The 26679-nt window shown below is 45.3% G+C and overlaps 2 protein-coding genes across 3 annotated transcripts in view; one reads left to right on the top strand and one right to left on the bottom strand.

Annotated features, from left to right (window-relative positions):
• Window positions 1-1603, bottom strand: part of dennd2da (DENN/MADD domain containing 2Da) — a 78542-nt gene extending 76939 nt beyond the window's left edge. For both annotated transcript variants that reach the window (XM_072449341.1, XM_072449342.1), the window contains exon 1: window positions 1571-1603. In XM_072449341.1, the coding sequence (XP_072305442.1) occupies window positions 1571-1588 (18 nt within the window). In that variant the 5' untranslated portion in view covers window positions 1589-1603. The remainder of the gene's footprint in view (window positions 1-1570) is intronic.
• A 12515-nt stretch (window positions 1604-14118) lies between these two features.
• On the top strand, window positions 14119-25773 carry LOC140362530 (uncharacterized). The gene is made up of 4 exons (XM_072448616.1): window positions 14119-14171; window positions 14267-14365; window positions 16785-17892; window positions 24683-25773. Exons 1-4 carry the CDS (start codon window positions 14119-14121, stop codon window positions 25739-25741), a joined length of 2319 nt encoding a protein of 772 aa, XP_072304717.1. The 3' UTR covers window positions 25742-25773.
• The last annotated feature ends 906 nt before the right edge of the window (window positions 25774-26679 follow it).

The raw sequence follows: 26679 nt of genomic DNA, 5'->3' as shown, positions 1-26679 counted from the left end.
CTATGGAAATGCTCAAATCTAACCTAAAAACAATTGTGTTAAGCTGTGCATATGACTGAAATGATTTAACTTGCACTCTTCACTTTTATGTCTTATACTGTTTTGTGAACTCTGTATTTTGTCAAGCCATGTTTCAGTTAAAAACACAAACTCAAGATTATAAGAAGAAATACAATTATTAATTAAGAATGATTTGGTTCTCCTCCTGAAGAACTGGTTCTCCTCCTGAAGAACTGGTTCCCCTCCTGTAATGTGGTGCCGGGGGTTCCTGTACAGGTTTTATACTGAGAGTAATGTGGTGCCGGGGTTCCTGTACAGGTCTTATACTGAGAGTAATGTGGTGCCGGGGTTCCTGTACAGGTCTTATACTGAGAGTAATGTGGTGCAGGGGGTTCCTGTACAGGCCTTATACTGAGAGTAATGTGGTGCCGGAGGTTCCTGTGCAGGTCTTACTGGCAGATGACAGACGCTTGAGTCATTTGGAGAACATACAAACTAAACAAAGATGTTAAAATCTTAGACTGGTAAAGCTTTTGGCACAGGTTTTGTACCAAATAGAACTGACCTTAGAGTCAAGGTCTGAATTACAAAAGATGTAAAAGTTTTTAACCAGATTGTAAAAGATAATCAAAAACATTCATATGCTGAAATAATCCTTTGACTTGGAGAAACAGGACTTTTATTATTATTTTATTATAACCAAGAAATTAAACAAAGTAATTACCTTTATTATCCTCTGACTAGAATTTGGATCAAGACTTATAAATCAGAACTTTCAAGGAGAATAATATCTAAATGATATGAATACATTGCTAATCTGGACGGCTACTCTACTAAATATGTTAAAAACAAGTGGGAAAGTGTTTGTACATCTTAATGGGGAACCACAAAGTTTCATGTTTGGAGAGTGTTTTGCTGGAAAAATCATGTTTTTTTTCATAACACCATGTCAAAGTGCTAATTATTTGCTAGGGTATGCTAATTACTTGAGAAACTTGGCACCAGGAGGCAAACCACGATCATGTGTTTTGGGACTGTCCTGTTGCCCAGAAATATTGGACTGAAATGAAAATAGCACTGCAGACAGTTTTTTTGACATTTCCGTTCCTCTCATAATTTTGCATTTTTTACTTGGGCCTCAAAACCCAGCCATGGACACAATGAATGGATTCCTTTGGAATGTACTTTTGGCAGCAGGAAAAATGTTATCACTAAGAAATGGATGACTCAAAGAAAGATCAAGGATTGGACTGGCAAAGTAACAGACATCAGGCAATTTGGAAAAAATAACAGTTGTACCTTAATTTGGAAATGGGTAAATTTGACGGACTTTGGAATAAATTGGACATTTAAACTTGCCATGATTTTGTTTGTATTTGTGTTTAGTGGATGTCTATTTGTGTTATTATTTTTTATTTACACTCTCTGGTCATATATATATATATATATATATATATATATATATATATATATATATATATATATATATATATATATATATTGATGAAGCTAAAGCAGTACAGCACAGCTTCAAACCTTTACTGTGATAGCTGTAAGAGGACAGTCTCACCTTGGCGGCCCCCTCCATGTGTCCTCGTGCCCCTTGCTCCACACAAACGAACAGACGTTGTTAATCCGGCCCCGTCATGTCGTGTCGGAGTGAAGAGCAGACACAAGCACACGACCAGTACAGACGCTATGAGGAAGTCTGAAAGTGTGTCGAACTTCACCCTGAGCAATTTCCTCTTTCACTCAGCAGTGTGTGTGTGTGTGTGTGTGTGTGTGTGTGTGTGTGCGTGCGTGTGTGTGTGTGTACGTGTATGTGTGTATATGTGTGTATATGTGTATGTGTGTGTATATGTGTATATGTGTATATGTGTGTGTGTGTGTGTGTGTGTGTGTGTGTATATATGTGTATATGTGCATGTGTGTGTATGTGGGCGTGTATATGTGTGTGTGTATATGTGCGTGTGTATGTGTATGTGGGTGTGTATATGTGTGTGTGTGTGTGTGTATGTGGGCGTGTAAACCTGCTCGGCTGCTCACTCAGGCTCCGCTGCAAACAATAATCATTTACTACATTGTGATCCCCAGTGGCTTTTGTCCTGGTCTAAGTCAGAATGAGCTCAGTCTGAACCAGCCTGTTTGTACTGGCAATTCATTTAGTCAAGGCTTTAAGAATTTGTACCTGTGATTATTATGTGAGGGAACTCAAAGTGCATATGACAAGTTTGGATTTTCTAGTTTTGAATTTATTCGATGGAAACAGTGGAGATTTATACCAATCACTTTGTAAAGAAAAGGTGAAAATGACACAACTTTAGCAGCATATTTAGCATATTCTAGTTCTAAAACACAATGATATCTTGGAATCCATCCACACTTTTGGAACAATTAACTTATTTTTTTGTCCCGTGGGCTCTGCTAGGTAGGACTGTGTGGTGTGAAATGGGGATGAGAGCGGGAAGAACATTCAGTTAGTGCTAATATCCACACTGCTGCTAGCGCTGCTAGAATTCCTGCACCTTGTTCATGACACATTGGTTGAGCAGACCTTTGTTCTTACAGGGTTGTCAGACAACTGCTTGCATTTTCAAAGTGGGTGTGGCTAACTGTAAACATAGTCTTATCTCTTGTGAAATAAAGATAAGTTACTATTTCAGCCGTTTTGATGAACACAAAACAATTAGCAACACTGAAAACCTCCACTTTGCTGGTGATGTAACTTCCCGCTGAGCGTATTCTGTTTTGAGAGTTGTTCATTCTCTACAAATTTGGCACAAACTCAAAAATCAAACTTTCAATGCTGTATGGGAGGCTAAAAGCTATATTCTAAAAAGCTTCCTATACAGCATTGAAGGTTTGATTTTGTGGATTAAACCCGTGGATCTCTTGCCTCAGCCTGAGCTAGCCTAGCCTAGCCGCTAGCGTCATTGCTGACTCTTCCTCTGCCTTTACCTGCTCAAGTTGTCATATGTGGAGTCAGAACCCTGGCTCTTTCTCTGACGACAGGTGCGTGAGGTACAGTGTAGTGGTGGCTTTGGTTGCCAGGGTTACGGAGTTAGAAGCCTGGATCCACTCATTGGAGGAACTGAAATCAGCTATAGCCAGGCTGTAGCATCAGGTTTACTGCACCGTGCCACACGTAGTATAGCGTTAGCAGTACAAGCAGGACTAAGACTCGCCCCCTGACGCCCCCCGTGCTGCCGCTCCCTTCAGACCAGTGACACTCTGTAATTTGAAGTTCTAAAGTTGGACTTCCGAGAGTATTATTTATAACCTTTTTTTGTCTCTCTTTTTTTTTTTTTTTTCAATTATTAAAAATATTAAAACAAACACACATTTCCCCAGTATAATTTTGATCAGTCTTAATGTTGTTGGACATTTTGTCCTTCAACAAAAGGTCATTAAGCAGCTGCATTGAACAGAAATGTAGAGCATGATCTCTGAGCTCTATTGTGACTTCTCCAGTGATTCTAGATCTGTCTTTATTGAAGATAAATAAAAAGTCTATTCTGGAATAAATACAGTAGATTGTGTGTGGATTAGAACAATGGTTATACAGCATATTCTCTATGTTAATCATTCCTATATTCTTCATTCATTAATAATAAGAACTTCTTCTTTATTGTTCCTCCAGTCAGTGCTTCTCCACACGTCTAATGTAGCTGAATGTGAAGATCCTAATCTCCACAGGTCAGGGTTCCCTCAGGGTCAGGATCAGGGTTCCCTCAGAGTGGGTCATGGTCAGGGTTCCCTCAGAATGGGTCAGAGTTCAGGGTCAACGGTCAGGGTTCCCTCAGAGTGGGTCAGGGTTCCCTCAGAGTGGGTCAGGGTTCCCTCAGAGTGGGTCAGGGGTCAGGGTTCCCTCAGAGTGGTTCAGGGTCAGGGTTCCCTCAGAGTGGGTCAGGGTTCCCTCAGAGTGGGTCAGGAGTCAGGGTTCCCTCAGAGTGGTTCAGGGTCAGGGCTCAGGGTTCCCTCAGAATGGGTCAGGGCCAGGGGTCAGGGTTCCCTTAGAGTGGGTCAGGATCAGGGGTCAGGGTTCCCTCAGAGTGGGTCAGGGGTCAGGGTTCCCTCAGAGTGGTTCAGGGTCGGGGGTCAGGGTTCCCTCAGAGTGGTTCAGGGTCGGGGGTCAGGGTTCCCTCAGAGTGGTTCAGGGTCAGGGTTCCCTCAGAGTGGTTCAGGGGTCAGGGTTCCCTCAGAGTGGGTCAAGGTCAGGGTTCCCTCAGAGTGGTTCAAGGTCAGGGGTCAGGGTTCCCTCAGAGTGGTTCAGGGTCGGGGGTCAGGGTTCCCTCAGAGTGGTTCAGGGTTCCCTCAGAGTGGTTCAGGGTCAGGGTTCCCTCAAAGTGGGTCAGGGTCAGGGTTCCCTCAGAGTGGGTCAGGGTTCCCTCAGAGTGGTTCAGGGTCAGGGGTCAGGGTTCCCTCAGAGTGGTTCAGGGTCAGGGTTCCCTCAGAGTGGGTCAGGGGTCAGGGTTCCCTCAGAGTGGTTCAGGGTCAGGGTTCCCTCAGAGTGGTTCAGGGTCAGGGGTCAGGGTTCCCTCAGAGTGGTTCAGCGTCAGGGTTGCCTCAGAGTGGGTCAGGGGCCAGGGTTCCCTCAGAGTGGGTCAGGGTCAGGGGTCAGGGTTCCCTCAGAGTGGTTCACAATCAGGTCCATGTCTGTATAGAAGGTGACATCGCCCCCTGGTGGAGCAATACACATCTGCATTCTTTGTCTTTACATTAAAAACTTTGTTCAAAACTATGTGGTTATAAATCAATATTGTAACTCCCCTTCTGTAATCGCCTCTGTATAAATATAATTTCATTAGTTTTTGATGTTCAGTGTCATTCAAATATCTCTTGTGAATATAAAATGTCTATTATTTTTTTTCTTTTCCTTTTTTTTACATTTTTGGTTGTTTGGTTGGGTTCAGTGTGCTGTAACACTTCTGATCCCATTGGGTTCAAATGTCTTTAAACTCTCTGGTCGAACACAACATACAAACATGAAAACCACAAGAATACGAAACAGATGAAAAGATAAAATAGGGGTATGACATCAGAGTGAGCCGCTTTGACGCTTTGCCGCTGGCAACGGTTTTCTTAAAAAGTTTTACCCACAAAACTCCAAGAAACGAGGACCAAGAGATGACAAAACCAGGAAAACAAAAGACTAGTAACGGTACGAGAACTAAACAAAGCTGACGGTCCACGGCTCTGGTGACAAACAGCCCACCTCAAAAGCTACCGACGACAAAACAACGCTAACATGGCTAGAGGACCCGAGGCTAACATGGCTAACATTACTAACAGGCCCAACGTAGCAGCGATCAGAATCAGAATCAGAATCAGAAAAGGTTTATTGCCTTTTGAACGGAATTCACAGGCAAAGAACTTGTCCTGGTGATTCAGAGCAACATTAAACAATGAACAATGAACAATAATGAGGGCAAACACATCAAACAAGGCATGCATTCAAGAAAAACTATTTCAATTTAGTAATAAGATAAAAATAGACTTAATATGTACACAAAATGTACAAATAAACTTACATGAGAAGTGCAGAAAGTGACCAGTGCAGTGAGTGATTGATTAAAGGTGGAATGGACGATTTTTTGGCCCAAATCTGAGTCTCATTTCCTCGTGGCGTGGACGGCCGATTAGTCCTGCCACGTATCAATCATAGGATGCACCTACCGCTCACCATGGATGTATTATATTATCTGGATAGGGTACGCCCCCTCTGCCTCTGGCTCCAAATTGAGTAGTGGCCACTCAGTAGAATGCAGCCTTTTGGTTTGACCATTTCAAGAGTTCGGCCTCTAAAATTACCAAACATGCTAACTTGTTTTTAGTCCAAAAATAAAATAGAAGGAATTTCACTCTTTGACTGTTTCTAAAATACTTTAAAAATATTTTTTTAACCTTCCGGAGAACGGTGTATGCGCACCGAGCGTGCACGTGACCCTCATGAACGAGCCTCAGAAGAACATGTGACGGAAACTAAACACAAGCAGAAGAAAGTGACCAGACGAGACCAACGATACACGTAAGTTGTGTTTGTATGTCATTCCTCACGTTTCACACATCGTTCCATATGAAGTGTAAAACAACGATTACACAAGTTAACACGAGTTAACACAAGTTAACACGAGTTAACACGAGCTAACACGAGCTAACGTTTAGCTACACAAAGATGCATTGGAAAGACACGCCGTGATGGCTCGTGCCTTCTGCAAATAAATAACTCATTATTTCTCCTACTAAATGTTCCAAGAGACAAAAGGTTAAGCACAGATCAAGGAAAACTAGAGAAAGAAAGGGAAATAAAGTGATGTTTGTATGATGTCCTATCAAAAACTACCAAGAATTCAAATATAACCTGCTGAAATGGGTAATATATTACACATATAAATGTAAAGGTGTTTTAAAAGTGACAGTTGTGTCTCACAGGGCTGATAAGACGACATTTGAGGTTTTATTACCCATTTAATAATGAAGTGTGCTTGTGTTTAAACAGCAAAGCACACGCTTGTTTTCTCTATGAATGTCATGGAGTTACTTCCACGGAATATGTAGAGATTTAGCAAACATGTCAGTTATGTTCTAACTTCTAAGGTTTAAACTTATGCATAAGTAAACGACTTTTGGTTCTAGCTTTAAAAATGAATGTGAAAAGAGGAACTTTTGTGTTACAGAGCAAAATGTAAATCTGTCAATAACATATTCCAGCTTTTCTCTGTTAAATGTACATAATATATCCATGTTCTAATGAGTATCTTTCTCATCTTCAGTGCTGACCAGTGAGTTTGGTCTGTCTGTGCTGTCCAGAGCTCTACAGGTCACTACAGGTCACTACAGGTCACTGCAGACACAGAGTCATCTCAAGTAAACTCCTGACGACTCCAAAGCAAAAGGTATTTTGATAATAACTTGTGCCTCGAATCAGTACTTTGAATTTATAAAATGTCTGTTTTGTTATGACCAAAAAAACTAAATGATAATTGTTCTTCAAAAGAGCCACTGCTGTGTCACATGTGTCTGTGAAGCAGCTTCAGGACAAACATGTGAAGTGTATGTTATAATGACTTGTATAAATCTAATACATTTGAAGTGTATGTTATATGACTTGTATAAATCTAATACATATGAAGTGTATGTTCTATGACTTGTATAAATCTAAAACATATGAAGTGTATGTTCTATGACTTGTATCATCTAAAACTGTGACATGTTCTGTTTGTCTCCCAGTCAAACGATGGAGCTGAACGGAGGAGTTACTGAAGTCCTTTTCACCAGAAGACTGGAAACAAAGTCTTGTTAAATACTGAGATATTCAGTATTTAACGCAATAATGTCACATTCATGTGCATATAACTGATGTAAAAAGAGTGTTTATTTTACCATTATTAGTAGTATTATCTTGTCTTACGCTGTTTTTATTTTATCTTTATCTCTATTTTCCCTCCATTCCTTATTAGGAAATGAGAGGTTTGTCTGTAGGAGTTTTTGTTTATAAGAGTTCTTCTATTAAGATCGATCTATTAAGAGTGTTTTTTAAACTTCCTATAAGTTTTCTGTCCTTTTCCTCTGTATCTACTGTGTTGCAACAACGAAATTTCCCCATGTGTGGACAATAAAGGAATATCTTATCTTATTCAGTTTGTTCTATTTAACTTATACAGGTTGTTTTATCATTGTTACTATTTTTATGTTGCACTGAATCACCAAAGCAAGTTCCACTGTTTGTGAATTCTGTTCTTTGACAATGGCAATAAACCTTTTCTGATTCTAATAATGATGATGATAATAATGAACAGTGCACAGACTCCAATACTCCTTAATAAGGGACTCCCACATTGTAGCTTTAAAACTCAACTAAAACTGTGGCTAAAATCATCTGTTTATCATTTGTAGATATAAACAGATTTACATTTATTGAACAAGTTCATTCATGTTCATTATTCTTATTAAATACATTAATAAACAAATGTGTTTTGTATTTATTAAAGATTGACATGACACAAAAACGACACAAAAGGAAAAAGTGAATATAATTAAATACTGCTTAACTCAATTATGTAATAGAATCGATGATTATATTTTATATTTCTTCTCATTTGATTAAAAAAAGCATTTTGGCCAAATTATATTATCTAAATAAATAAATAAATATAAGTTAATAACAAAATAAATACCCAAACCAAAAACTACAGAAAATGATGAGGACGTTATTACACCTCTAAATGTAATTCATTGTCATTAAACCAGACTTTTTATCTTAACACTTCTTTATAATTCTCTTAAATATCAGAGCTTTACAACATGATACATGTATATTTATAGATGGATATAACATCATTATATGTTACGTAAACAGACTATTTCAAGCCGAATCATTCCAAAAGTCCGTGTTGACTGTTCTCAGTCTTTCACGCTGTGCTCGCTCCCGACGCCAAAGCCTCACGGCGATGACGTCACAAAAGTGGGAGGAGATATACCAGTATTCAGGAAGTAATGCGGAACTAAAAAACTTTTTTGGAACCATGCACCAATGAGCAGCTCCATAGGCTTCAATGGCGGCCATCTTGGCTTCCGGGGGCTTGCCGCTCACCTGCAGAGGCTCGTTCACCTGCAGAGGCTCGTTCACCTGCAGAGGCTCGTTCACCTGTAGAGCCTCATTCACCTGCAGAGCCTCGTTCACCTGCAGAGCCTCGTTCACCTGCAGAGCCTCGTTGGCTCGTCCCCATGAGAGTAGCATGTTTCCCTGTGTCTAAGCGCATTGATCTATCATAATATAGTTCCCTCAGTGTACGGGACAAAATTAAGACGGAGAAAGACAGTTCGAGCTCAGAAGAGACGGAAATCTACGGAGACGAGAGACGATGCGATCCATCACGCTAATAAACAAACGCACGTGTGTGTTGTATCAGTCCGCACGGGGAGTGGCATGTGCACTTCCGCCTGAGTTCTCAAATCGCCGGAAATTTGTCCATTGCTCCTTTAAATTAATTAAAGTGAGAGACAGTGTTCATGGGTCCAATGGCAGAGGGAAAGAAACTGTTCTTATGACGGAAGGTTCTGGTCCGGATGAACCGTAGCCTCCTGCCTGAGGGGAGTGGCCTCCTGCTTGAGGGGAGTGGCCTCCTGCCTGAGGGGAGTGGCCTCCTGCCTGAGGGGAGTGGCCTCCTGCCTGAGGGGCGTGGCCTCCTGCTTGAGGGGAGTGGCCTCCTGCCTGAGGGGAGTGGTCTCCTGCCTGAGGGGAGTGGCCTCCTGCCTGAGGGGAGTGGCCTCCTGCCTGAGGGGAGAGCTCCAGCTTTTTGTGAGTTCCTCGGTTATCTCAACAGTCACAACATGGCTGCCGAAACTGGCTGTGTCACTCTAGCGTTCTATTTTCCCGCTGTGCACCCTGGATGTTTACGGAAGAAGAACGGTGACCAACCACGTGACCAACCATGTGACCAACCGAGGGGAAATCGCACGGAAAAGAAGAGTAAAAGAATAGAGTAGTGGCTTAGTGAAAACCCGGGCGAAGCCGGGACCAGGACCAGGGCTGAGACCAGGACCGCGACCAGGACCAGGACCGGGACCGGGACCAGGACCGGGACCAGGACCAGGCCGGGACCAGGACCGGGACCAGGACCAGGACCAGGACCAGGCCGGGACCAGGACCGGGACCGGGACCAGGACCAGGATCAGGACCAGGACCGGGACCAGGTCCAGGACCGGGTCAGGACTAGGTCTAGGACCGGGACCAGGGCCGGGACCGGGACCCTCTCATGTGACCGCGGACATGGACACACGGAGCAGGTCTGTGCGCGCGTGTGGCAAGTTTAATTGTGTTGCACATTTCACAGACGAGACAATTCAAAGTGTTTCACAACAGGAAATAAATGCATTGAAATGACAAAGAAATCACAGAAATCACAAAACAGTTTAAGAAATAAAAGAGAAGAGAGTAAATCCTTTCAGTCACATGCACAGCTAAACAGATTTGAACATCTGTCTCACATCTTCAGGAAGAATGTTCCAGATTTTAGTTGCATAAAACTGAAACACACCAGCAGGAGGTCGGTCCATGTTTAGTCCTAACTCTCGCACCAGCAGGAGGCCGGTCCATGTTTAGTCCTGACTCTGGGCACCAGCAGGAGGCCGGTCCATGTTTAGTCCTGACTCTGGGCACCAGCAGGAGGCCGGTCCATGTTTAGTCCTGACTCTGGCACCAGCAGCAAGTCGGTCCATGTTTAGTCCTGACTCTGGCACCAGCAGGAGGCCGATCCATGTTTAGTCCAGACTCTGGCACCAGCAGGAGGCCGGTCCATGTTTAGTCCTGACTCTGGCACCAGCAGAAGGCCGGTCCATGTTTAGTCCTGACTCTGGCACCAGCAGGAGGTTGGTCCATGTTTAGTCCTGACTCTGGCACCAGCAGGAGGCCGGTCCATGTTTAGTCCTGACTCTAGCACCAGCAGGAGGCCGGTCCATGTTTAGTCCTGACTCTGGCACCAGCAGGAGGCCGGTCCATGTTTAGTCCTGACTCTAGCACCAGCAGGAGGCCGGTCCATGTTTAGTCCTGACTCTAGCACCAGCAGGAGGCTGGTCCATGTTTAGTCCTGACTCTGGCACCAGCAGGAGGCTGGTGAGACCATTGAGCTTCAGATTCTGGGTCAAACCAGCAACGCTCTGATTTTCAGACAAGGCAAACCCCGCCTCCTTTTTTTTGTGATAATTGTAGAGTTTTGAACCGGATACAAGGTTTCTTGCCTTATAAATCTTGACGTTGCTTTATTCCCTCAAACAGCCGGTGGGATGGAAATGGGAAGAGTCTGGAACAGAGAGAGAAATCTGGGCAAAACATTCATTTTTATAGTTTCAATCCTTTGACTTAGACTTAAGTCTGGATCAGAGTCAAGTGTTCAAGATCTGTCTTTATAGTGGAGAAAAGAGAAGTACTGTATTTTCCGGACTATAAGTCGCTTTTTTCATACTTTTGGCCGGGGTGCGACTTATACTTATATTTATACTTATACTTATACTGATACTGTGGAGCGACTTATATGTGACATTATTTGTTATTTTCACACTTGCAACTACATTTCATACTCAGTGCGACTTATGTTTTTTTCTTCTCTATTATGCATTTTTTGGCTGGTGCGACTTATAGTCTGGAAAATACGGTATAGTTTTTCTCTGAGATTGTTGATGGTTCTTTATGGAGGACCACAAGTATTTAAAACCTGTTACCATCCACCAGCGCGCCGGCGAGCATTTTCCAAATTACAAAAGTTCTCTTACATCATCACTTTTATTTCCGTGGTCAATACCAGCAAGTTATACATCATTTTAAAGCTTATTTTCTCAACAAAACGAATATGTCATTGATTTACATTGAATAATATGCCCCAATAAGCAATTGCCAATAGTTTGTGATAAAGTCTCAACTTTTATAAACGCATGTCCTGTTTGCTGTTTATGATGGACGAAACGGCTTTAATTCTGTACATCCTTGAGCTCAGTCTGTCCGTAAGGAACCATAGAAAAACAATATCCACTTGTATTTTTCCTGAAATTATCCGATTTCGAGATATTGTCAAGTAAACAAAGTTTTCTTCTCTGACAATGGTTAATTAATTAAGGCTCGTCCGGCGCATTTCTCCGTTCATAACAAATTACCTGTTTGACTTATAAGATGGTGTTTGGCATCAATCTTTTCTTCAGACTGTTACCTACAGAATGAGACCATCCACCAATTTTTCTGTCGACGGGTTTGTTTTTTACAGCCTCCGTTAAAAAAAAAATGCGCCGCTTCCGATGCACGAAATTAATTTGTTTACTTTGATAATGCGCGAGCTAACGGTGACGTAGAAGACTTTGATTGACATATTATTCTAGCCAATAAGAATACCTTTTAGAATGGTGGGTGGGACTAAGGACTTATTCACACATAATCCTCTATATTCACATGCGTAAAGCAGTCAGAGCCTAGATTTTTCAACAGGAGGTTTAGAAAAATGTGATTTACGCATCACATTTTCTGATTTTATTAGCCTTTTGGACGTGCATTTTGTTAGATATATGTATTATTATACCAATACAAAAATAAAATAAAAATATTATTTTAATTTTTTTCACCTCGATATGGGAAATTCATGGGTAAACTCATATTTACACATTTTCACATACATTGTTTTTAGCAGTTATAATAGGTATTAGTGGTCTACAAAACATCAAAATGTATGTTTTATGATCATAGAGGAGCTAAAATTGTAATAAAACAGTTTGGCACAGTTGGCACATATTTGGATCACTTGTTCCGAATACACTTTTTGATACAAAAAGGTCAACAGCACCAAAATGCCTATTCCTAGAGATCTGAAACTTTACACAGTTGTTGTCAATAAGATAAACATCATGTACAGTGAACAGCATAAGCACACAATGAAGTATGTCATGCTCAGGACATTTACAAATGGACAATATTCAGACAAGACTAAAAAAAGGATGTTTTGTTTATGTTTGGGCTTCTGTAGTGTAAGTTCTGAAGCCCTGACAGTGTTCATTTGCACATCTGCAGAAACTAGAAGGCCTAAACTTTCTAATGATGCATCACACTTGCATGTGGGCTGTAAGATCCTCTTTTAATAAGCAATGCCATTTGGGTCCAACCATTGTGCACAGGGCGAAAGGCAGATGGCAACAGGTTAAGACATTCTGTTTGTCTTTTAAAAGGGTCAATCCGTCTAAAGGACAGAGAGGGCGCCAGTGAGAGAGACAGTGTTTTTTGCACAGTTTGTATTCAGAAATTGGACATGGAGGACATGCAGCACATTGGACATGGAGGACATGCAGCATATTGAGTATGGACATTTCTGGTTTGGTCCAATATAATAAGACACCATCTGCAGCAGGACATTCTGTGTTAGGGAGCACCATGAATGCTTTCAGTCTAATACAGGGGCGGGCAAACGACTCCAGGGCCACAACGGGCTCTGACTGAGGGGCCGGGCCAGGACAGTGTGACGTTGTCCCCTTGAGCCCCCTTCCCCTTGGTGTGACGATGTCCTCTTGGTGTGACGATGTCCCCTTGGTGTGACGTTGTCCCCTTGAGCCCCCCTCCCCTTGGTGTGACAATGTCCTCTTGGTGTGACGTTGTCCCCTTGAGCCCCCTCCCCTTGGTGTGACAATGTCCCCTTGGTGTGACAATGTCCTCTTGGTGTGACGTTGTCCCCTTGAGCCCCCTCCCCTTGGTGTGACAATCAAATCAAATCAAATCAATTTATTTTTGTCCCCTTGGTGTGACGATGTCCCCTTGGTGTAACGTTGTCCCCTTGAGCCCCCTCCCCTTGGTGTGATGATGTCCCCTTGGTGTGACGATGTCCCCTTGGTGTGACGTTGTCCCCTTGAGCCCCCTCCCCTTGGTGTGACGATGTCCCCTTGGTGTGACGATGTCCCCTTGGTGTAACGTTGTCCCCTTGAGCCCCCTCCCCTTGGTGTGACGATGTCCCCTTGGTGTGACGATGTCCCCTTGAGCCCCCTCCCCTTGGTGTAACGTTGTCCCCTTGAGCCCCCTCCCCTTGGTGTGACGATGTCCCCTTGGTGTGACGATGTCCCCTTGAGCCCCCTCCCCTTGGTGTGACGATGTCCCCTTGGTGTGACGATGTCCCCTTGAGCCCCCTCCCCTTGGTGTAACGTTGTCCCCTTGAGCCCCCTCCCCTTGGTGTGACGATGTCCCCTTGGTGTGACGATGTCCCCTTGGTGTGACGATGTCCCCTTGGTGTGACAATGCCCCCTGCAGTGGAGACTTCCTGGTGGAAAATAACATCCTGCTCAGGGTAAAACAAGGGATAATAATTAAGCTAATACAATAAGTCGTACCATCAATACTTTACAGTAACCAAGGCCGGTTGTTCTTCATTTAATTTATTTATTTCAACCTAGATCATATTGGCCTCCGCTAAACCCCGTCCCACTAAGGAGCAAAAGAACAAAAAGTCTTCTCCTCAGTCTGTGCAGTGGGTTAGGCTTTTGGTCCAGGTGCATTATGGGATATTAGAAATGACTAGCCTGGACTAGCCTGACTGGTGGTTCTTACCAGAGTCACTTTACAGTTGGACGCAGCTCCTTCAGTGTCCTCTGTCCACTATGTCGGGTGCAGTTGCTTCCTCAGAAGCTTCACCACTTCATATTTGCAGACGGTACGATCAGTATCGATATGCGTATCAATACTGAGTCACAGTTTCGATATTTATTTATTAATTTATTATTTTTTAAAGATTTTTGTGGCCTGCAGGCTTTACTCGACAGGAGAGGCCAGGGTGAAGTGGGGGATGAGAGAGGGGAGGACACCCAACAAACAGCCAGAGTCGGGACCCAAACCCACGACACTGCGGTCAGCCGCACCCGGAGCCTGGCATATGTGTGCTGTGCCTTAACCACTCCACCACCGGGCAGCACACGGTATCGATACTTTTAAACAACATTCAGGGTTCATAATAAGTGGTATTGCAGTCTCAAAATGCAATTTCTCTCAAATGCGATGGATTCGTCAGAAAAAATATATGTAATGATATGTAACTTGTGAGTGTAAAGACAATGAATATGTAAATGAGACTCATGCAAATGGTCTGATGATGATGTGGAAGAAAGTTGTAAATATGGCTCTGACTTGGTGTTAATTAATTTGTCCAACAAATTATTTTATTTGTAAGTTTTCTATTTTATTTAGAACAAATTTAAGCGTTAATTTGTTAAGTGTTTTTTTTTTTAATAGAATATTTACAAATGCATTTGAAATAAATAATCTTGTTACATTAATGGAAAATATTGATTGTTAGTGACTTTTGTGTTTTGCTGTGTAATTATCAAATTGCTACATTTGAAAAAAATTAACGGATTGTTTAGCAGCCGCTGTACAAGAGAAAACCCTTCATCTGAGCCCAGATATTCATTTATTATGAATTGTCCATGTGGCAATTTAGAAGCAAACTCCTAAAGAGGGACAAGCTGTCACCTCCTGCAGGAGAAGCAGAAGCTCCTCTGGAGGTGAGTAGGAGCTGTGGACCAGATCAGAAGCTCCTCTGGAAGTGAGAAGGAGCTGTGGACCTGATCAGAAGTTCCTCTGGAAGTGAGAAGGAGCTGTGGACCTGATCAGAAGCTCCTCTGCGCCGAGGTGAGAAGGAGCTGTGGACCTGATCAGAAGCTCCTCTGGTCGAGGAGAGAAGGAGCTGTGGACCTGATCAGAAGCTCCTCTGGGCCGAGGTGAGAAGGAGCTGTGGACCTGATCAGAAGCTCCATAGCTCCTTCTCACCTCGCAGCCGTGGACCTGATCAGAAACTCCTCTGGTTCGAGGTGAGAAGGAGCCGTGGACCTGATCAGAAGCTCCTCTGGTCAAGGTGAGAAGGAGCTGTGGACCTGATCAGAAGCTCCTCTGGTCAAGGTGAGAAGGAGCTGTGGACCTGATCAGAAACTCCTCTGGTTCGAGGTGAGAAGGAGCCGTGGACCTGATCAGAAGCTCCTCTGGTCGAGGAGAGAAAGGGCTGTGGACCTGATCAGAAGCTCCTCTCGGTCGAGGTGAGAAGGAGCTGTGGACCTGATCAGAAGCTGATCAGTGCAGAAGATGCTGCTGCAGCATGTTCAGACCATGAAACATACAATACTAGAATGTGTTCCATATATTTCTATTTGGATCAGTCGGTCTGATGAAGTTATTAGAGCAGAATTGATTTAACACAAATGCCTTTGTGGATGAACAGGAAATTTCATACATTTTCTTATTCAGAGTAAAAACTGTCAAAAATGTATCGGGATACGTATCGTAATGAGGGAATTGTATCGGAATATACAAGTATTGGGATACGTATCGTATCGCGAGGGTCCTGGCGATACCCAGGTCTGTCGTCCACACATAACCGGAGGATTGTGCTTTTGGAAAACCTCCGACAAAGTGAAGATTTTGGAAAACTCTGGTTTTGGGCCAGAGTTTTCCATGGATAATTGGCATGTACAAAATGCCGATTATCCATGGTCCACACCGTGGTCTGCACCACGCAGACACTAGAGCGGGCAGCGCTCTGTTGTCTGCTAATGACTCTTTTCCTGTGGTTGGACTAGTTTAGATGTAGAGAACTATTTGATTCAATATCTGCACCAATAAGACCACTTCAATGTGAAGCGCTCACTTCTGAGAAAAGAAAACTGTGCCAAACCTGTGCCAGGATTTTAAAATATAAATGATGAATAAATAATCCGACCTACCAACCTGACATTTGTTTTCAATGTTACGGGAAACACACTATTTATTTTATTTGGCCTAGATTGGGTCTAACTTTTATGTAAACACCGTCAACTATTGGTCCGACATGTTTATGACCGCGCTCAAGAGCGCAATGATACGGGTTTGTGTGGATGGACATATATTTAAAACGATTATGTGTGTACATACTTTTTATAAAACAAGGGCAGCGGACATGCTTTTATAAACGTACCTGTGTACATGGCCTAAAAATTCATGCACATAGTTAATTCTGGGTTTGAAAAGTTGGTTACAGCTTCCAATTCTATGCAACATTTTGAGAACTTTTCCCATTCAAAAGTTATATTTTATTTTTAATTGCTAATCACTATGGCAAAATTCCTAGTTTCCCATCATTGTGAATCCCATGGATAAGATGGTTTGGCATAGAGAGTCTGTTTAGTCATGATTATCCCTACAGCCAGGAAGTGCAAAAAGCTTTCTGCACAAAATAATAAAAACATCCAAATAAGTGGTAGTCACTGTATTTGAAGCATCTTTCCCTTTATGCTTGCAGTGGGTCCAGGGTCTTCTACCAGGTGAAGCCTTCAGGGGGCAGAAAAGTCCTGAAGATGGTTCCTGGAAAGTCCATCCAAACCCAAACCATGGTCCCCTCATCTGTTCACGTGCGCACTCCAGCGACACAGTCCAGAGCTTCACCCAGAGGACCCTCTGTGCCTCCACTGACCCCTCCCCCGAGCCATGGCCCCTCTGAAGTGCATGTCCAACCGTTAGTCTTGCCCTGTAGTACCTCTCCCATGAAGCCTACCCAGTCCACCAGTATTTCCCTTGGAACCTATTTCATACAAGGGCCTGATCTGGTTCAGCCTTGTGCAAAAATACCCTTCAAAAAAAAGGTGTTGGCTATTCCCTCTAACAAATGTGATCATCCCCAAATAGTGGCCAAATTACCAGCGGACAACCTGAGTCCAAGTCCTGCCCAGGCACCTGTGAGTCCAAGTCCTGCCCAGGCACCTGTGAGTCCAAGTCCTGCCCAGGCACCTGTGAGTCCAAGTCCTGCCACTGCAATTAGAACGTTTACAAAAGTACTAAATACTGCCGCCCCCGAAATCACGCTCAACTCGCAAACTCACAAACTGATTCTCCGCTTGCCACACAAACCCAACAGTCCCAACAAGTGGGTGGTGGAAGACAATTGTGCTAACTCCACGTCCTCTAACTCCACGTTCTCTAACTCCATGTCCTCTTCTCAAACCCCTCCTCCAGCCAACAACGTTCTAGATGTTGTGGCTCAAAGAGAACAATCGAACAAGAAGAGTGCGGTAGCACAGGCTTGGAAAGGGATGGAAGCGCAGCCGGAATGCTCAGTGGTGATGTGGAATGAAAAGATGTTCTTCCGGGTTGAGAAGACGGAACCAAAGCCTGAAGCAGCTGAGCTTATAGACCTCTGTGATGATGAGCTGTGTAAGGCAGGGAACAAGACACATACACAGAGTCATGATGAAGACCTCGTGAGCTTTGTGGGATATTTTCCAGCTCGCTCAGGCTCCAGAGCTGAGGCTGGGGCAGAGGAGAAGCCACAGCCGGCCCCGGGGGGCCGCAGCTCTTCTACACAGCCTGCATCCAGCAGAGAGAGGAGCACGCAGAGAGGCGCTCACACACAGGTGCTCATTATGCTTCTTTTGGCTTCATTTGTAGCTGTGTGGACCAATGTTACAGTGTTTTTTTAATTCATGTTTTGTTTTGTTATTTAAAGACACGGGACATCACAAAATACAAAAGGACAAAAATGTTCTCCCTAACTCAGGGGTGTCCCCCCCCCCCCCCCAAATGCTTTAATCCGGCCTGCCAAACATTTTTAATTTAGTTGTAGAAAAAGATTCAATTGTATCATCTGGACTCTGTTTTTTTCCCTGAAAAAAAAACAGATGATTATTCTCCCGGGCACTTCATGTCCCCCGCGGGGAAAGACACGTGTGGTTTTGGGAAACACGTGGAAGAGAGAGACGGTTTTGGGGGGGTCAGTGAGGTCAGTGATAGGGCTGCAATGATTACTCGAGTAAATCGGCAGAATTTATAGTCTGCGCGGGTTCATGTGGTGTCAACAGTAGAAATCTGAGCTGCTGCAATGAAATCCCGTTCATTTCCGCGCGGAGCCGTCCACATAGTTACAATTTGTTCCCTGACGCCGATGCAGAAAATCGGGTTCGCGCAAACGGCGCACGAGGGTGCGAGTCGCGGATGGAACGACGACACAGAGGCTAAAGTGAACAGCACACGGAACTAATGCGACAAAATACAAGAGTTATGCAGAGTTACAGCTCAAAACATCAGCATCACTGCTCTCACTAACAACGTTTCTTACTTTAAGTAACTTTACAAACAGTCTGGTGAAAAATTAATGAATCCTTTATGTATATTCTTTATATACAAACAGAACAGTTTGGACTGATGAAGTGAAATGTTGCTGTTTTGGGGATAAACTTATGTGAAATTAAGAATAAAATGTGTTATTTTAAGCAAAAACTCTTTATTGGTTGTTTATTACTATAAACTATAATGCTTATTAAAAAGATTGTATATGTTTTTAAATAGTTAACAAATGTACAAAAAAATTAACAAATGAACACACTCACCTCAACACAAATGTGTCCTTTCGGCAAAACGTCAGAGTTGGTGGTGAAATAAGCCGAGCCCACCTCTCGTGCCCTCCCAGAGAGGCAGCGACACATTTACTGTGCTGGCTACTGAAGGAAAGTAAGTCACCTGATGCTAAGATGCTAATAACAATGCTAGCACGTCCACAGCGTTCTCCGCTGGCTCCGCCCCCTCACCTTTCACGTCAGACACGGGTGGGGCTCACAAGGGCAGGGCTCACGGGCAGGGCTTACACGGGGTCAGTCCTGACGTAATGACCAAGCTTATGATTCAGCAGAGGTCCAAGCATGAAATTCAAACGTAGTGGCCACAGTTGAACACAAAGAGGACAATGCAGGCACAGCTTTGGACCCAAAAGTCAGATTTTTAACAAATATGCAAGAAAATTACAAAACAAGGCCAGGGATGTGTGTGTGTATATATATATCTTTTTAGACCCATTTACACAGTTAATCAAATTAGATTTTGGCGTTTAGTTACTCTTAAAACTATAAAAAATAGTGAGCCCATATTGCGTTTGAGCAGCAACATGTCTGTGATAAACATTTCATAACAGAAATCACACGTCCATGTTCCTGCTGCTGATGCATGAATAAGGATTCAGTCTTTCACCTGCTGTACTTTTGTGCAACAGTGGGTTACTAGGCATAAAGCAATTTTTTGTATAATTTTTATAGTTTTATTTTTGACTTTATGTTCGGCCCGCGACCCAGCCTGAGGGCCGACACTTGACCAGTGGCTCAAAATGAGTTTGACCCCCCTGCCCTTACCCCTCATTCACTACATAGTCCTGCACTACTCAGACTTTATAGTGCACTTGGCGCAGGTCATGTGACTCTGAATGATTAAGGCTCATATTTATGGACTAATCATCACAAGTCATGACATATTAAACAACAGCTGGAACTGAACACTAAGTGTGTTTTCCTCATATTCTCGAGTCATTTAAACAGCTCTTCCGCTGTGCTTTTTCTGACTCTTGCAATGCATTGTGGTCTATATTGAACAGTCTAGTGACCATCGCCGCACACTACTTTTCATGTTGCATTGTGGGAAATTTTGAGTGCAGTAGTTTTTCACCTGCTTGACCTAGATTGTGCCCCCTAAAGGACAGTGTGGACATTCAGACATAGCCGGAGACAATGCGAGTCCTGGTGATGGCGCACAACAGGGAATAAGTCCGGGGAAAAACGCTGGAGAGTCCGGCATGACACGAGAACAATCTGGCACTGGCAGAGACAAGAGCTGTCACAGGTGTGGAGAGCTGGCCTGATGAGGAGGCGTGGCTAACAGGTAGAGCGGAGCAGAGACTGGTGTAGGGAGTGGCCTGATGAGGAGGTGTAGCTAACGGGTAGAGCGGAGCAGAGACTGGTGTAGGGAGTGGCCTGATGAGGAGGCGTGGCTAACAGGTAGAGCGGAGCAGAGACTGGTGTAGGGAGTGGCCTGATGAGGAGGCGTGGCTAACAGGTAGAGTGGAGCAGAAACGGGTGTAGGGAGTGGTCTGATGAGGAGGCGTGGCTAACAGGTAGAGCGGAGCAGAGACGGGTGTAGGGAATGGCCTGATGAGGAGGCGTGGCTAACAGGTAGAGCGGAGCAGAGACGGGTGTAGGGAGTGGCCTGATGAGGAGGCGTGGCTAACAGGTAGAGCGGAGCAGAGACGGGTGCAAACTAATTAGTATTAGGAAAATGGAACATTACCGTTGTAAACAGGCGAAGCCCGTGCAAAAGTGCGCACTAAGTAGCTCACGAATACGTTCCATCTCTTGCATGTTCCGTTCATATAAACATGTAATGAAAAAATTGAGCATTATTACTGTTTAGCAGGGCAAAAACACAAAGTGGGTGGAGCCCACTCAAAATTAATGAAAGTACACCTCAGTGACCAGGGACCCACACCATGAGGGAGGAAAGCGCGAGCACTTTCCGAAAATGTATAGTTTATGATATTTGAAAACTGGGAAACATTGTTTTCACATCGTAATATTCTTGGACTGGAACCATGAAATGGAATGGAATGCGACGAGTCTTTGTTCTTGCCTGGTTTCTTATTATTAGGCCCGAGCCGAAGGACGAGAATCGTCCCGGCGAGGGACTTATTATAATTGTGTCCGGAGGCTGGAAAATCGCAAAAATAGAGTACTAAACAAAGATGGATATACTCATGAGTGGTATCGAAAATTAGAACTCCGTGAGCTCCAATTTTGAGTGAAGGTTTCGTAAAAGAATATTGAAAGACGGCTCAGTAGCGCCAAAATCAAATAACATGGGGCCAATGGGAGCCCGACGCCAAAAAAAGTGGACGTAAAATATGACGCTCACTCCAAAAAATAGTTCATGTGAGGAGAAAATAATATTATGACCCCGCCCTAAGTTATACAGGAAGTCGGCCATCATCGCCGATTATTATTGTATTTATTGTATTTTTTCCTTCGTCATGGTGACTGTCATGAGCTGAGGCTAAAGCTCCTCTTGTCAGAGCGTGATTATCTGGAGATGATGTGCCACACGTGTGGAAATGGATAGCACCTTTGCTGCATGTCATTCCCTAGTCTCATCCTCCTTTCACGCTGTAATATGCTGTCAAATAATATCTGCAGATGGTTCCTCGAGCACTGCAGCAGCTCACTGCTCCGAACAGGACCCGCAGGCAATGAAGGACGGGTCAAATGCAGAGAAGAATCTTCCCTCGTGGCTTAACCATATACACTTATGTCTTCTTTTTCAATCAGATGTCACTTTTCTTCTAATTGGACAGTTAGCGCTCTTGCCTCCCAAGAAGGAGGTCATGGGTTCGATTCCCGGAGCAGACCAACATCACATGATCTCTCTGGGTGGAGTCTGCATGTCCTCCCCGTGTTACCGTGGGTTTTTCCGGGTTCTCCGGCTTCCTCCCATCGTCCAAAGACATGCATGTGTTAGGAGAAATTGGTGACTCTAAATTGGCCCTAGTGAATGAATGTGAGAGTGAAGTGAACATGAATGGTTATCTGTGTGTCTATGTCTATGTCTGTCGGCCCTGCGACGAGTTGGCCACTGTCCAGGGTGTACCCCGCCCAGTCACCCTCGACCCCGAAGGGAACAAGCGGTAGAAAATGGATGGATGGACAGTTGAACACAAGCAAAGCTCATTTTCCTTAGCCTTCTCTGACCACGCCTGCCCCCTGGTCTCTGGAGAGGCGAGTCCCATGTGTGAGCAGACGGCTCCTTGATCTCCATGATGCTCCTTGGTCCATGATGGCCCTTGGTCTCCATGATGCTCCTTGGTCTCCGGTCTCCATGATGCTCCTTGGTCTCCATGATGCTCCTTGGTCTCCATGATGCTCCTTGGTCTCCATGATGCTCCTTGATCTCCATGATGCTCCTTGGTCTCCATGATGCTCCTTGGTCTCCATGATGCTCCTTGGTCTCCGGTCTCCATGATGCTCCTTGATCTCCATTATGCTCCTTGGTCCATGATGGCCCTTGGTCTCCATGATGCTCCTTGGTCTCCGGTCTCCATGATGCTCCTTGAGCTCCATGATGCTCCTTGGTCTCCGGTCTCCATGATGCTCCTTGATCTCCATGATGCTCCTTGGTCCATGATGCTCCTTGGTCCATGATGCTCCTTGGTCTCCATGATGCTCCTTGGTCTCCGGTCTCCATGATGCTCCTTGATCTCCATGATGCTCCTTGGTCCATGATGGCCCTTGGTCTCCATGATGCTCCTTGTCTCCGGTCTCCATGATGCTCCTTGGTCTCCGGTCTCCATGATGCTCCTTGGTCTCCATGATGCTCCTTGGTCTCCATGATGCTCCTTGGTCTCCATGATGGCCCTTGATCTCCATGATGGCTCTTGGTCTCCATGATGCTCCTTGGTCTCCATGATGCTCCTTGGTCTCCATGATGGCCCTCGATCTCCATGATGACTCTTGGTCTCCATGATGCTCCTTGGTCTATGATTGCCCTTGATCTCCATGATGGCCCTTGGTCTCCATGATGCTCCTTGGTCTCCATGATGGTCCTTGGTCTCCTTGATGCTCCTTGGTCTCCATGATGCTCCTTGGTCTCCATGATGGCCCTTGGTCTCCATGATGGGCCATCATGGTCTCCATGATGCTCCTTGGTCTCCATGACCAAGGAGCATCATGGCATAGAGTCCCACGTGTGAGCAGACGGCTCCTTGGTCTCCATGATGCTCCTTGGTCCATGATGGCCCTTGGTCTCCATGATGGGCCTTGGTCTCCATGATGGGCCTTGGTCTCCATGATGGTCCTTAGCTTCTCGTGTCCTCTTGTGTATAACCTGGTGTTCCTCTGTTCGGCTGTGACGTGCTTTCTCTTTTGCAGTGGTCAGATATTGCAGATCTGAGATGTTCCTTTTCTTTTTCTGATCTTGTTAATTGTCTTTGTTTCTTTTTTGCATTCTTAGCTTGGTCTTATTAGAAGATAAGTGAAATGTAATAAGCTTATGTTTGTCCGCCTCACACTGAAGACGTCACGTCTGTCAACACCAAATGAGAGTCGCCTTTATTGTCCCCGCATTTGACCCGTCCTTCAATGCTGCTGAGGCCACCGGTCATCTCCCCATGCCACCGGTCATCTCCACATGCCACCGGTCATCTCCACATGCCACCGGTCATCTCCACATGTCACCGGTCATCTCCCCATGCCACCGGTCATCTCCACATATCACCGGTCATCTCCCCATGCCACCGGTCATCTCCACATGTCACCGGTCATCTCCCCATGCCACCGGTCATCTCCACATGTCACCGGTCATCTCCCCATGCCACCGGTCATCTCCACATGCCACCGGTCATCTCCACATGTTACCGGTCATCTCCCCATGCCACCGGTCATCTCCCCATGCCACCGGTCATCTCCACATGTCACCGGTCATCTCCCCATGCCACCGGTCATCTCCACATGCAGACTGTGCACAGAGAGCCCAGGTCTAGGATCTGAAAGTGAAACAGTTCAATGTAAAGATGCTAACAAATAAAATGCTGCTTTCGGTCTTGTTCGAATGTACTCGGAAATGCTCCGTCTAATTTTGCCCCAAAAGTGAAATCCAGGTTGGCGGGTGTCAATCTCTACTCAGTCCACAATTCAGTCTTTTTAAAGTTGTTTGCAACAAAAGCTGAAGTTTTGCACAGTTTTGGAGTTGTTAGCATCGGGGCAATGTATATATGTTAGTAGTTTATTTTGTAGGCTGTGATTTTATATATTCCACAAGAGCTCCTTGTGTCAAATCCTGTAAACAGTATTTATTTTGTATCTAAGAAACATTATTATATTAAATTAAACAGTATTGAAAGATCATGATCTCTGGTTTATATGATTCAGTATTTGTGCTCTTCATATCAAATAACAGATAAAAGTACTTTAAATTGTTTTACATGCTAATAACGAGGTTGAAAACAACACATTTATCTTCTTATGGCGCCGCGATGCTGCGTGCGCTTGTGGACCCCTGAAATTGCTGGGGGGGCCCTAACTTTTTTAGGTTGGGGAACCCTCTGGCCCTAACTTTGAAAATCTATTTTTCAGCCTGCAATATGACATCTTTTTTCCACATGTTGCATTGATGACCACATGTTGTGTTGATGACCACAGGATGTGTTGATGACCACAGGATGTGTTGATGACCACATCTTGTGTTGATGATCACATGTTGCGTTGATGACCACACGTTGTGTTGATGACCACACGATGTATTGATGACCACATGTTGTGTTGATGACCACATGTTGTGTTGATGACCACATGATGTGTTGATGACCACATGTTGTATTGATGACCACATGTTGTGTTGTAGATGTCCAGCGCTCCTGCTCCGTGTGCTGTGGCTGACCACAAACTGAAGCAGATGTTTGGCATCACGTCTGAGGTGGAGATCAGACTGCCTCGCGTGGGGAGGAGCCTCCAAGAATGTCAAGCCCCGCCTCTAGACTACACCCAACCGATCGAGGAGGACTTCCTGTGTGAGGCGGAGCTGCCCCATTCTCAGGACTGTCCCCAGGTGGAGGTCACGTCCAGCCGCGTGGGAAGGACACGCAAACGCACTAAGTGTCCATGCTGCTCCCCGGCCGCTCTGCTCCGGCACCACGCCCACAAGAGACGCTCCAAACCCGGGGACCGAAGGGAGACTGTCCGAAAGCAACTCCGCCTCACCACCGTGCTGACCGTCCCCAAGACTGACCCGCTGGCCACCACAGTGACCGTTCAGAAACTACTTGAACTGATGCCCACCCTACCAACCAATCCATACACTTCCACACCGACTTCCACACCGCCTGCCCGGGGCTCCGCCCCCTCTAACACCCCAGAGACCACCACAACCACCATACCAATGACCACTCCAGTGACCGGCCACAGACAGGTCCAACTGGAGCCAGTCACATTGACCACCCCTCTGACCATCGCTTCTCTGGCCGCCCCTCTGACCATCGCTCCTCTGACCACCCCTCTCACCACAGCCCCTCTGACCTCCCCTCTGACCACCGTCCCTCTGACCAGCGCCCCTCTGACCTCCCCTCTGACCAACGCCCCTGTAACCACCGCCCCTCTGACCACTGCCCCTCTGACCATCGCCCCTCTGACCTCCCCTTTGACCACCACCCCTCTGACCACCGCCCCTCTGACCTCACCTCTGACCACCACCCCTCTGACCACCGCCCCTCTGAGCACCGCCCCTCTGAGCATCGCCCCTCTGACATTCCCTCTGACCGCCCCTCTGACTCTCCAGACCACCAGGCCAGACGTGGACGATGAGGTGCAGCAGATCCACAGAGAGATGGAGCTGCTGCGAGAAGCTCTCCGATTGAAAGAGGCCGCGCTGGAGACGCTGAAGAGCCACAGGGGCACGGCCCTTTAGGGGGGCACGGTCCTTTAGGGGGGCACGGCCCTTTGGGAGGCACAGCCCTTTAGGGGGGCGGGGCACGGCCTTTTGCCCTTTATGGGGGCATGGTCCTTTGGGGGGGCACGGCCCTTTCGGGGGCACGGCCCTTTAGGGGGGCACGGACCTTTAGGGGGACACGGCCCTTTAGGGGGACACGGCCCTTTAGGGGGGCGGGGCACGGCCCTTTGCCCTTTAGGGGGGCACAGATGGCCCAACGAGCAAGACCAAAGACCTATCAAAAGACCAGAGACTGAACTGTAGACCTCCACAAGGCTGGACAGGGCTATGGGGCGATTGTTAAAAAATGGAGGCTAAAGATGAGGTCACTCTCCCTCAGGCTGGGGCTCCATCTAAGATTTCACCCCGTAGGGTCTAAATGATGATTAGAAAGGTGAATAATCAGCCCAGAACTACAGGAGGAGTAGGTCAATGACCTGAAGAGAGCTGGGACCACAGTTTCAAAGGTTACTATGGTAACACACTACGCTGTCATGGTTTAAAATCATGCACCGCACAGTCATGTGGTCAGATGAGACCAAAATAGAAGGCACCATCTCTACTGTGAAGCACGGGGGAGGAAACATGCTTTGGGGGAAGAAACATCATGCTTTGGGGGAGGAAACATCATGCTTTGTGGGTCTTTTCTGCACAGGGGACAGGACAACTGCTCTCAGTGTGTTTACATGTAGACGAGAAAGTCCAAGTCCTGACAAGAACGTGTCGTCCTACTGACTAGTTGGCGATATGCGTCGTTTCAGAGGACTAACACGCCCCCTCATTCCAGTCGACCTTTTGCGTCTCTCATAAACAACTGTCATGTGCATTTTGAACAACTGCACGATGTGGTACAGCTTTGTTCATCTCGTATGTAATGTCCGCGTTAGTTATTGTGCAGATAACTGACCCGAAATTGT

This window comes from Eucyclogobius newberryi, unplaced genomic scaffold, assembly GCF_026437365.1.
Source record: "Eucyclogobius newberryi isolate DKJ021-1_F unplaced genomic scaffold, fEucNew1.0.hap1 SCAF_17, whole genome shotgun sequence".
NCBI lineage: Eukaryota > Metazoa > Chordata > Actinopteri > Gobiiformes > Gobiidae > Eucyclogobius > Eucyclogobius newberryi.
Note: the sequence above shows the minus strand (reverse complement) of the source record. Positions and strands in the feature narration are given on the sequence as shown.